Source organism: Haliotis cracherodii, unplaced genomic scaffold (assembly GCF_022045235.1).
Source record: "Haliotis cracherodii isolate W230 unplaced genomic scaffold, xgHalCrac1.p SCAF_6, whole genome shotgun sequence".
Taxonomy (NCBI): domain Eukaryota; kingdom Metazoa; phylum Mollusca; class Gastropoda; order Lepetellida; family Haliotidae; genus Haliotis; species Haliotis cracherodii.
This window is the reverse complement of record NW_027266319.1, coordinates 49,709,150-49,721,853: the sequence shown is the minus strand read 5'-3', so window position 1 is coordinate 49,721,853 and position 12,704 is coordinate 49,709,150. Positions and strand designations below refer to the sequence as shown.

Here is a 12,704-nt window from a genome sequence, read left to right as displayed (position 1 = left end):
GTATTTGTTCCATGAGGGTTAGAATCTGAGTAGAGTTAAATCTATATTTAATTCGGGTGGTGTGGTCAAGAGGTTAGAGGTCAGAGGTCATCCTGGAGTGTCAATGAAGGTTTCTGAAAGACTGTATGATCACAAATAGCGAATCGTCACTAGGATGGACCTCAGTCAAGCATGGTAAACTGCATAGCTGGGATGTATGAGGACTTGGGACGAGGATGAGGAGATAGGGATGAACTGCTTCACTTGAATCTGCAAGGTTGTGGTCAGATAGGTTTATCAGGTTGGTTATTTTGGTTGATGAGATGATGAAAGGCGATTGAGGCGTAATATGAATCTTTATGGTATTTGAGAACCTGTAGTTTTATGGTAGTGCTGTTAAACTTGTCCCTTAGTCGTAAACAGTTCAAAATGGCCTGTTAAAAGGTTTGAAGGAAATGTATCAGTAAATTCATATCCCCTCCAGATATATTACATTTTAATAGCTACTTTTTCCTTGACTTTCCGGGATATAATCTTGATTGGTGTCAGAGGGGTAGAGTACCTTCAGGACACAGACTTTTGAATACAAAGTTATCATTTCTCTCCATCAAATTAGTCCAGGATCTGTATGTTCTTATCTGTCCTAGCACTGCTGATCAGAAGACGCTTCAGGGAGCAATCTGCTGTGTCTTCTGCCCCTGTGACCAGAAGCCTGGGGCAGTATGGTAGACTGCCAATTAATTGACTGTGATTGTGATAAACCTGCCTGGCAGCAATGATATTCAAAGCTCATCAGTTAGGGAATGAACACTTTGTCAGAGGATGCTAAAAGATATAACTTCGAAAGGATACTTTCCTTGTTCATCTAGATTTTTTTTGGTGCTTGATGTTGGACTAAGATCCACTGTCGTACTTCAGGCACAGACTTTTATTGGCATTTGAGAGTTACCATTAATTGTATTGGATAGATGGCATTAGCTGCGGGATCATCTCGATGTCAGCTGTAATCTCTGATCACAGATTTATATATTTACCGAGAAGCCAATGTTGGATTACTCTGGAGTCTGATTGTGTGTAAATTAGATTCATATGGAGAAGACAGAGACAAATTTATATATTTACAGAGCATCGCTATGGGATTGAGAACATGAATGTTTTCTTTGCTGGAGGGTTTCAGTACTTTGTGGCATCGTGAGGTGCAGGCGTCCACTGACAACATTGTCTGTCTTGGGAACGGACTCCTGAGACAGCACTAGGAGGGGATACATGAGTCGTGAAGTTACGTCGACACCACCCTGGAGAACAGGAGTACTGCTTGCTGCAACCAGGAAGGATTAGCCTGATTAGGTGGTGCTTCCCACAGTGCATATCTCAGACTCAGCAAGTCAAAATAACCAAAGCAAAGCCAAGTTTTGATGGAAATGTGAACTATTTTCTTGTCTGTTCTGATAAGATTGAAGGCTATAATTGTTTGTGTGGTTATTTATTGTATGTGAGTCGCGGGTGCTACTGGTAGAATAGAACATGCTTACCCTGTTCGTGAACACCTGGTGTCATCACTGATTCTCAGTGATCCTTTCATATTGTGCCTTTTACACCCAATAGAATCTGTTTCAGCAGATAATCGAGCCTGATTATTCTATGGCTTTGACATTTACATCATATGTTGTGAATGTATAATTTTGTCTGAATAATGAGTTATCTGATAATGTTAAGCAAGTATAGTTTATTTGAATTTTGTAGCTTTGGGGATGAGAGTGGTTATGATGGTGTTAGGTATGGTGATGATGTTGCAATGCTGGGATGGGTTGAAATATTGCATGTTACATACTTTTTTGCACATCAGAATGTTGAGGTAATTGATACTTTCAAATATTTAAGTGTGGTATTAAATGTTTGTTTTCACCATCCAGTTGATAATTCATTGCTTTCCTGTCAAGAGAGGCTTCCCTTAGATCTTATCATGTGTACTGGTAATAAGTCCAATGTGTCGTGCTATCACTGGGCAGCATTCATTGATATGGGTATATGCTAGTGGGTTCTGGTCCATCTCGGAGAGGGGGTGTTTATCTAGGCTATTTCTGGAACAGGGAGGAACCTTCCTGTCAAAACCTCCCAGCTACCTCCATCAGTAAAGAGAATCATTTGTCCGAGGCAGTCGGCAATTAGTGATCTGGGATATATGTGTTGGATAATTTATCCTGTACCAATGTAACTGTCAAGGCCTTTAATGAGGTGTTTAAGGCTGAATGCCTCACAGCTGGTTGATGGAGCAGTTTGCCAGATAGGTTTATCACTGAGTTTTATGTCAGGCACTTCTCCACTCAGATGTTCAGTGACCATCTGACACTGGATCCTGGTGAGAATTTTTTGTTTCAGTTTCAATCAGATTTCTTTACCAGTCTGAGTTTGCATGTGTGAATTGTACTGTTAAACTGTTGTTGTTGTTGTTTCCAGGGCCAGATAGAAACTGATTCGGAGACGATCTTCGAGCTCGCGGCTCATGTGTTGCAGGCGACACATGGGGACTTTGTCAGGTGAGTTGATTCTGCTTACATTGTAATATTACAGGTGCTTACATTGTAATATTACAGGTGCTTACATTGTAATATTACAGGTGCTTACATTGTAATATTACAGGTGCTTACATGTTTGTAGTTTATGTGTACATTGTGTTCTGATGAAGGACGAAGTGTGTTATTGTTTCCCCTGATGAAGGACCAAGCATGTTATTGTTTCCCCTGATGAAGGACGAAGTGTGTTATTGTTTCCCCTGATGAAGGACCAAGCATGTTATTGTTTCCCCTGATGAAGGACCAAGCGTGTTACTGTTTCCCCTGATGAAGAACCAAGCGTGTTACTGTTTCCCCTGATGAAGGACCAAGCGTGTTACTGTTTCCCCTGATGAAGAACCAAGCATGTTACTGTTTCCCCTGATGAAGGACCAATCATGTTACTGTTTCCCCTGATGAAGGACAAGGATTTTACTGTTTTTTATCTGATGATGGACCAAGGAAGTTGCTGTCTCACCTGTTTCACCCAAGGAAGGACCAGTGATGTGACTGTCACCAGATGTAACAAAATCTAGCTGTGAAACTTTGTGAAGCAATACTAGAGAAACTGTCACCAGATGAAATACTGGTCTTCGCTGTTGTAACTCAATTGAGAACAGAGTCAGGAGTCTGGGAGACATTGTTAAGAGGCTCTATGTCCTTTACACTTCACAGGAATATGTTGACAAATGGATTGGAGCGTTCTCATGGATGCCGTGGAGATTTGTGGCTGCAGTTGTTTATGTGTTTACATGTGGATAAGTAGCAGATGAGCGCTGCACCAGACTTGTGTCCTGTATGGGCTGGGTTGCTATATACCGTGCAATGAAGACATCCTGTCTGGATAATAACTGTGAATGGCTGCAAGATTCACAAAGTCTTCCAAGGTGGTACAGATGTTGAATGATTTGTAAAGGATTCATATCTGGGCCATTGGATAGGAGTGGAATGGAATCGAGAATTCATGACTGACGTGGGGGGAAATTACACCTGCAACACTGTGGATGTTTGCAGGTTTTATCGCTCAGCTAAAAGCTGTTTATTTGTGTTCGGGATGTTGAACATCTTCCCCGATGCAAACATGTACAGCCTGAGTGAAAGCGATGCAGAGGGATGAAGGTGTCTGGTGCTGCAGTCAAGGATTGCTGACCTTGCATAATACATGACGTTGTCAGACACGTTTAGCTGATGATGCAACAAAACTACATCCAATTAAATAGCTTGACAACACGGATGTAGTTGAAGTTGCAAGGCTAATCTGATCAAGATTGGTGCGGCTGAATCTTGAAGGTAAAACATGATGGAAACAGTTTCGATTTGAATCCTTGCCAGAGAACTCCAAATGCCAAGGGCAACAAAGCAACCATTCTCATACAGAAATACTTTCCCCGGCTAACCTGGCATGGGGAAGCATGTGCAATGTTTTCAGCAGTTGTGTGGATAGTATTATCATATTAGGATACTGTAATGTGGAGTGTAGGATAACAAGCAAAAAGGGTTTGCCAGCAATGCTATTTGAACTGTTTTGGTTAGAATTAGGATGTTTTTCATGCTTTTAATGTTGGAAAACATTCAGATTTTCTAGTAATTGTTTTGTCAAAATCATGCTACACACACTGAGGTGATGACAGGCCTCCTCCATGATGGCCGGATCTTCAACAGTATCAGTGACAATCACAACTCAGAGATGTCCCACGTTGTAGCAGTAATGACCACACAACACCAGTAATGTTGTCAACAGGCTGTCAAACATAAACACACATAATCAAGTTAGTGGCTGTATTTTATCATGCAGTTGATTGCTTGGTGTTCGTACTGAGGATAATCAGGAATATGTTCAGGGATTTACCTTGGTTATTTTTTAGGGGTGTCCAGGCAACTCAAATTCTAGAGGGTCTGGTTAAAAAATGGGGGTCCCAAGTCATTTTTTGATCCTATTAAATGACTGTCCCAAATAAATGTCTCAAATTGAATACAGTAGTCTACCACGAGTGACATACGATTGGAGTTCCCCAAGTGAAAGAATTCTACTTGTTCTCATCTTCCAGAGGCAAAGGAGTACACTAACTGTAAAACTAGTCAGTTAACTCCCTTGCCTTGGGAAGATGGCTAGTGCACGACATCATGAAGTATTCAACTGTGTTTAGTATTTATTAAATGATTACGTAAGGAAATCAAATTTTAGAGGTACCAAATAATGAAATTGCAGTATTCTTTCCAAAATATGCATAAAATAAACAAAAAATCTCAGTCCCTGTGGATGCACTCTTTCATGTGTTTTGTGTACCGTAAATTGTTATTAGTAGTATAGGATGCAAGATATCACATCCGGTAATTCCTTGAGTTTTATTTGATTGAAGCCCCTGTTGGATTATAGGTCAGAATAGGCCCCTATTACCCCATGGTTGTCGTAAGACTTAGGGCGATAGTTAAATCAGGATACACATTCAGACAGCATGGCATGTTACTCATGTTATCAACCACTGATCATATCTAGGCCTCCGGGATGTAGTTGGAATATTGGTGACTATAGTGTAAAGCTTCATTCATCATTAGGTGGTTCGGTAGCCAAGAGGTCCAGGTGTCCATTTGTCATGCTGAAGTTTGGGGTTCCATTGCCAGCATGATGCAGTGAGGTATAATATGTTCCTCGTCAAGAGGGGGCACAGATGGCCCAGTCGTCTAAGGCGCCATGGTTCGCTGTGCAGAGTTGCGTCCCTTGAGCACGTCAAAAACCTATGATTGTGGGTTCGAATCCTGGTTCGCCCCGATTATGTTTCTAGGTTTGTCAGTACCATACCCGTGCTCATGGGTTTCACCGAAGTGGTAAACATCTGAGACCTGCATCACTTCAGGCTTTCATCCCACATTAATCTGACACGCCGTGATATAACTGGAATACTGTTAAAAAGCGGCGTTAAACCCAACTCACTCACTCACACTCCTCATCAAGATGTGGGGTCAATATAGTAGAAAGAGATGTACTTCATCACTCGTACAGTGGCTCATAAGTTCTTGTCTGAGAAATTACTTATGGATATTTGTTAGCAGACATACCACAACATGGAATTTTGATTGATAATTAATTGAGTGACAAATCGTTGCATGTTTCTTTCTCTGAAGGCAGCCATCACATGCCTGATTGCTAACTGCAGCATCCTAGACTTCCACTTCCTCGTCATCCACTGATGAAGAAAGGACTCAAGTTTCCCAGTCTTTCTGCAGTCACAACAATCCATGAAGATAAACAGCCAAAGTTATGACATGAATCAGAGTGCAAGTGGTAGGGAAACTATCCTCCTGCAACTAGCTCTGTACCATCAGGAGAGGTGGAAGCCCCCAGCTGGAGATTCTTTTTATGTTATTATGGGGGTAAGGAGCAACTTGGCAAGAACCAGTGTAACTTTTCTCCTACAACTAGCTCTGTTCCATCATGAGATGTGACAACCCCAGCTGGAGCTTCTCAGTTCATTATGATGGGGTAAGGAGAAACTGGTCAGGACCAGTAAAACTATCCTCCTACAACTAGCTCTGTTCCATCATGAGATGTGACAACCCCAGCTGGAGCTTCTCAGTTCATTATGATGGGGTAAGGAGAAACTGGTCAGGACCAGTAAAACTATCCTCCTACAACTAGCTCTGTACCATCATGAGATGTGACAACCCCAGCTGGAGCTTCTCAGTATGTAATGATGTTGCAAGTAGCATCTGATCAGGCTGTTGGTGTTATCTGTCCTTGTCTCTCTGTCTTCACACAGGGGTTATCAACACTCCCATATTCTCAGTACATGAGCACTGACATCAACTTTATCAGCAATAGCTGCTGCCATTGGTTCTCTTTGCTTTTCTTTTGTTTGTTTGTTTAACGCCACAATCAGCAAAAATCCCGCTATATGACATCAGTCTGTAAGTATTTGGATCTGGACAATCCAGTGATTGACATCATGAGCATCGATCCATGCAATTGGGATATGATGACATGCATCAACCAAGTCAGCGAGCCTGACCACCTGATCCTGTAAGTTGCCTCTTACAACAAGCATAGTCGCCTTTTTCAGCAAGAACGGGGTGGCTGATGACCTATTCTAACCCAGGTTTTCACAGTCTACATTTTTTGTTGAATGAATGGAGCTTCGAGTGTCTGCTCTTTGGTGATCATGAATATCTATCTATAGAAATATGATTTGATAGTTTGATGTCTTACTAGTTGGTATCAATATACACATAATCTCACCTGTTGATCTTTAAGTCTGGCTGTACTGAGTGTAGACCTTGACCCTGGTTTGTCATCATCAAGGTGATCCTCCTGAAGCCAGTCTGCCAAAATCTTTTAAGCCCACTAGCCTGTACATGGCACTTAGATAATTTTCAGTAGATTTTGGTGTTTTTACATGGACTGTTATAAGCTTAGTTTACTAGAGCGAACAGACATTTTCTAGACGGGCTTCAGTCTAGTGGCTTAAGTCGCAGTCTGTGAAGCAAGCTAGTTTCCATAGTCACAAGAAACTCATTTACCCAAACCAATCTGACCCATGCTGAAGTATCCTTTGGAGGTGTAGAAAGTTATTATTTGGAATAGTTTGCTTATTCAGGTGAGTGCTGAGAGAATTCAGCTGCTGCTTCTGATGCTGTTTGCTATGATTTGATGAATACTGCTGCAGCTAGTTAAACATATCATTTCAACCAAAATTTTTATATATATTTATGATAGCGTTCTGTGAATAATCGGCACCGTGAAGATCCAGGGGTAGAATAGGTGTTCAGCAACCCATGCTTGCTGTAAAAGGCAACTATTCTTGTTGTAAGAGGTGACTAACGGGATCGGGTGGTCAGACTCGCGGACTTGGTTGATGCATGTCATCGATCCCAATTGCGTGGATCTATGCTCACGATATTAATCACTGGATTGTATGGTCCAGACTCGATTATTTACAGACTGCCGTCATATAGCTGGAATACTGCTGTGTGCGGTGTTAAACAACAAACAAACAAACAAACAAACCAAATGTAAATAACTGAGTCTGAACCAGACGATCCAGTGATTGATATGGGCATCGGTGTACGCCATTGGAATACGATGTCGGTGTACGCCATTGGGATACGATGACATGCATCAACCAAGTCACTGTGTCCTTCCACCCGATCCCGTTAGTCACTTATACTATAATTTATAGTAGGTAACATTATGTTTTGGTCCCAAACATGTTTCAGTTCCAATGACAAACATGGCTAATTCTTTGTCCTGAACATACAGCCCTGTGAAATAAATAGCCAACAAATCTCATGCATGCCTACAATAGTTTGGCAAGTCTAGATTTCTTCTTGGTCTCAGGGGCTCCTTTCCATTATATATTGAAAAACAATTGAACCATTGTATTTCAGAGACTAAATGTTAGGCTACCTACAGTACCGGTATGTGCCATGTTAGAAAAAAACATTCACACAAATTGCTAATTTATACGAGACAGTATGCATAGCTTGACTATTGTTAATTTTGGTTCAGGCTATTTCTTGTGCCACAGATTACACAGTTGAAACAAACGACAATCTTATGCCTTTAAAGAGATAAGTTTATCAAAATCAAATCACAAAGAAATTGACTTGTTTATTCATACCGGAGGCAGGTGCTTGATGGTGTCTCAGTGTTATCCTGCGGAGGACATGCAGGGTATAAGATATTCATGGATGTCTTACACTGTATTTGAGGCAGCATCAATAGAGGAACATCAACTCATGGCTTGTGTATCACACAGCAAATGTGAATAATTGATGCTAAGTCGGCACTTCTGATCCTTAATAGCAACAGAGGGCCCATGTCAGCTGTCTGCATCTCCATCTTTGAAGGATTCAGGGTTTCAGAAAGTAATTTCATGGTCCTTCAGATATTCAGTGTCCGACTCCAGCATCTTCCGCTGCAGCTCTGCATCTTGTGGTTACTGAATGTTTGAGTTGAGTGTTGGATCATGGCTTGCAGACAATTTTGTCAACAGAATCTATTGGCTTCAACAGACTTCAGCTGAGTCATGGGATGAAGACAGTGGAGCTTACAGATACACTTATTTTGTAGACAAAATGTCACAGAGAGATTGTTGATAGTCTTAGTGTGTTCAAGACGCCACTCCAGCTGTCATGAATTAGGAGTGTGTTACCACATACATGTATCTCAGTCAATCCGTCGCCATATTAAACAGCTAAAAAAAACCCAGCTTTTGAATTGACTGGGTAATATATTCATATCCCAATTGCCTTAGTTGACTTTTCCAACACATGAGGGCAATTTGACTTCTGGCAGATGATGGTGATGGAGAGGATGGTCCATGCAGGGAAACCTGGCACATGTCTGACTCACTCATCCGTCAGTATTTGGAGTCAATAGTGAAACACCTCTTGGAAAAGTTGCCTTAAAGAATCTACATATATTAGGGAATTTTTGGGAACTGGTCATTTTTCCACAGGTAGACTCTTGTCAAGCATGAATTATTAACATCCAGACTTGAATCTTCCATGTAGAGGGGGCACGGGTGGCCCAGTCGTCTAAGGCGCCGTGATTTGCTGTGCAGAGTTGAGTCCCTTAGGCAAGCCAGAAATCTATGATTGTGGGTCCGAATCCCGGTTCGCCCAGATTATGTTTTTAGGTTTGTCAGCACCATACCCATGCTTTCACTGATGTGGGCTTCACTTCGGGGTTTCCTCTCAGATTAAGCTGACACGCCGTGATATAACTTGAATACTGGTAAAAGCGGCGTTAAACCAAACTCACTCACTCACTCTTGCATGTAGAATCTTGTACATGTTCTGAAAAACACAGCCTCAGTTATTTTCAGCAGCCAAAGTATTTTAGCTGATCCCTCAGGGAAAACGAGACTCAATTTTCTGTATACATTTGCCTTTAGGCTCTGGCCCATTAATGATAGGTTAACTATTCAAGGTGTTTATGCTTGCTAAGGATGTGTTTTACAGGGTCAGTTTGCTGCCAGTGAATGATTAGTTCCTTTCCTGTAACTCATGGTCTTGTTTTAGCTTTACTCAGTTCTGTATTAATTTGATGCTCCTGTGTCAGTATAAGTTTGATGGTGATTAATTTCACTGGTGATGTTTGCTGTGATAGTTGTGATGTCTGATGGGACGAGGCAGTGATGGAGTGATGGATAGAGGCTGAGGTGGAATGTGTAAACACAGAGCCTCAGTCTCACTTGTCACTACATGCTTATCAGGGCAACACTTTGTTAGTTGGGGAAAATGCCCGTCTAAACACACACATTATACACTATTATGTCCTAGACAGATATCCCTTATCCAGTAGTTGTGGCTTTTATCATCCGTTTGAAGCTGTGCTTGTGTGATATGGCCTCCCGCCCTGGTCATCCTGTCCAGTCCACAGGGCGGACATTAATGGGCTGACCGACAGATGTGACTTGGACACAGTTGTTTTATTGTTCTCCTCACTGAACCAGCTGTGCAGTTCATCAAAGAAATCAGAAATTGTTCACCTCTGGTGAAAATGATACAGCCCCAACAATACAAGGGAAATGCTGTTAGGGATAGTTCACTTTTTACCAAGGTGTGTGAGGTTGTGCAGTGCTTGGTGATGAAGGTTACAGAAGGAGATTGTGTTTGTATATCAGGGAGATGCCACCTCTCCCACCTCAGTGAACAAGCCTCCTTGTGAAGCAGCCCTACAATATCACAGCATCGACTGTAACAACTCCGGCCTCAGCTTCTCAGCAAGGGTTGCGTCATGTAGACACCATCGACAGATTGATGGATTCAGCTGCAGTGGTTCTACGCATGGAGTGTATATGTTGTGTGGATCCAGCGTCCCCACCCTGCGCTGTGGAGGAGGAACCGGATGCGTGCATGTGAATGTGTTATGGTTTGTAGCGTGCTGGGTTTGTGTTATTGCTAGGACCGAGACCTACAGAGCAGCACGTGTGAGCGATTATAGAGGCAGGAGGGACGAGTCCTCACTGTGAGTCCTCACTGTGACCGGCCAGTGTAGACCTGAGATTGATGGGACTGCCGGATTATCTCTGTCCAGGAATTCAGAATCCATTCAGTGTCTCTGAGGACTTACTGTTATTGTGTCTTGAGATCATTTATTGATTACTGGATGTAAGTAGATGATTGAGTTGTTTTTTTGTGATCTTGCGTTGATGTGATCCATTGCCTTGTCACAGTGCTTGAATTGCGTGATCTAATCTTATGGCCATGCTGACCTAATTTACCTTACTCTACATGGTATACCAACTGCTCATTCATGTTATCAGTGTTGACCTACAAAAATAACCCTCAATTTTGTGATTTCTACAGTTGAATATTATGATTTGAAAATCTTATTTTTTTATTATTTTTTTTCAGTGATGAAGATACAAAGAGTGAATTAAAGAAACTTCCAGTGATTCCTACAAGCTCTCTCAAGGAGCATCCTTCCATAGCTTTCTGGTGAGTACACGTACTGTTAGCTGCCTCGGGGCAAAGACACTGTTATCTCTGTCACTCACAATAGGCCATTGTTTGTATGTGTGTGCAACTGTTATAGTGGTGTACCCGTCCTCTCAAGGACTACGTTGTGTGAGTTATAGATGGATAGCTTATTGTGATGCAGAAAAGTCATGCCAGATGGTGTCAAATTAGAAATGACATTGTATCCAGAAAAGAATAGAAAGGGGAGTAAAACTGATTCCCTTTGTTTTTTTGCCTACATTATTAAGTATTGTCTGATCTTGAAAATGTCTGGGATCATGCCATGACAGATCAATTTTAGTAATACAAAAGAATCAGGTGTTCTTTGGTGCTGCTGGTGTCAGATTCAAATATACGTTACAATAAGCTAAAAGTTCAGATTTGTCATTTTAAAATTTGTGAAAGCTATTTGGGTGGGAGGTGATGGGGTGGCCTCAAAAGTGAATTTATTTTGTTTCATGTTGATTTAATTTAGTTCCTCAAAGGAAGGAATCAAATGATGGTAAAACAAAAATTCATTTTAGTCACAACAAGAAAAGGATAAGCAGTCTTAGATCTGTATGTTACTGATTTATTGAATGTTTAAAGGGTTGAAATGTCACCATGAATGAATAATCCTGACTGAAAAGAGATTCGTATCTCATGTATGGAGATGAATCTGGTATGAACCATGAAGGGGTATAACATAGATGAGGAACTCCATGCAGAGTCCTGAAGGTGTGCTCTCAGTAACCTGAGTGTGAGCTATGGGTGAACTCTGGTTTAGCTGCTGAGAGTGAGCTGTGGGTGAGCTGAGAGTGTCCTGTGGGTGTGCCCTGGGTGAACTGAGAGTGTCTTGTGGGTGTGCCCATGGTGAGCTGAGAGTGTCTTGTGGGTGTGCCCTGGGTGAGCTGAGAGTGTCCTATGGGTGTGCCCAGGGTGAGCTGAGAGCGTCCTGTGGGTGTGCCCTGGGTGAGCTGAGAGTGTCTTGTGGGTGTGCCCTGGGTGAGCTGAGAGTGTCTTGTGGGTGTGCCCAGGGTGAGCTGAGAGTGTCCTGTGGGTGTGCCCAGGGTGAGCTGAGAGTGTCTTGTGGGTGTGCCCAGGGTGAGCTGAGTGTGTCCTGTGGGTGTCCGCTGGGTGAGCTGAGAGTGTCCTGTGGGTGTGCCCAGGGTGAGCTGAGAGTGTCCTGTGGGTGTGCCCAGGGTGAGCTGAGAGTGTCCTGTGGGTGTGCCCAGGTGAGCTGAGAGTGTCTTGTGGGTGTGCCCAGGGTGAGCTGAGAGTGTCCTGTGGGTGTGCCCAGGTGAGCTGAGAGTGTCCTATGGGTGTGCCCAGGTGAGCTGAGAGTGTCCTGTGGGTCTGCCCAGGTAAGCTGAAAGTGAGCTGAGGGTCTGCCCACGGTGAGCTGTGGTAACCCAGACTGACAGGAAAGTAGACATCTATCTGCCAGGTCATATAAAAATGTTTCACCATCACAAAATGCAACCCAACGTTTGTGTAGCAGATCTTCAAAGTAAATGTGGATCCTCAGGGTTAGATGTTTATCATCAGTTGTAGCTGTAGAGGCAAGAGTGCAACCCGACTTGAAGCAGCAGACGTTGCTGCACTTGAGATCTGATTAACATCACTTGATGAACTGCAAATGTATGTCCTGTGTAGCAAAGAGTATTGGATAACCTTGAAGCAAGGCCTCAGAATTATTCTGTAGAACATCATCGGGAACATCGGGAACAT

The 12,704-nt window shown here is 42.5% G+C and overlaps 1 protein-coding gene across 10 annotated transcripts in view; it reads left to right on the top strand.

Annotated features, from left to right (window-relative positions):
- Positions 1-12,704, top strand: part of LOC139446707 (FERM domain-containing protein 4A-like) — a 222,782-nt gene that overhangs the window by 112,047 nt on the left and 98,031 nt on the right. For all 10 annotated transcript variants that reach the window (XM_071227995.1, XM_071227989.1, XM_071227987.1 and 7 more), the window contains exons 6-7: positions 2,437-2,516; positions 10,890-10,973. In XM_071227995.1, coding sequence (XP_071084096.1) covers positions 2,437-2,516; positions 10,890-10,973 — 164 coding nt within the window. The remainder of the gene's footprint in view (positions 1-2,436; positions 2,517-10,889; positions 10,974-12,704) is intronic.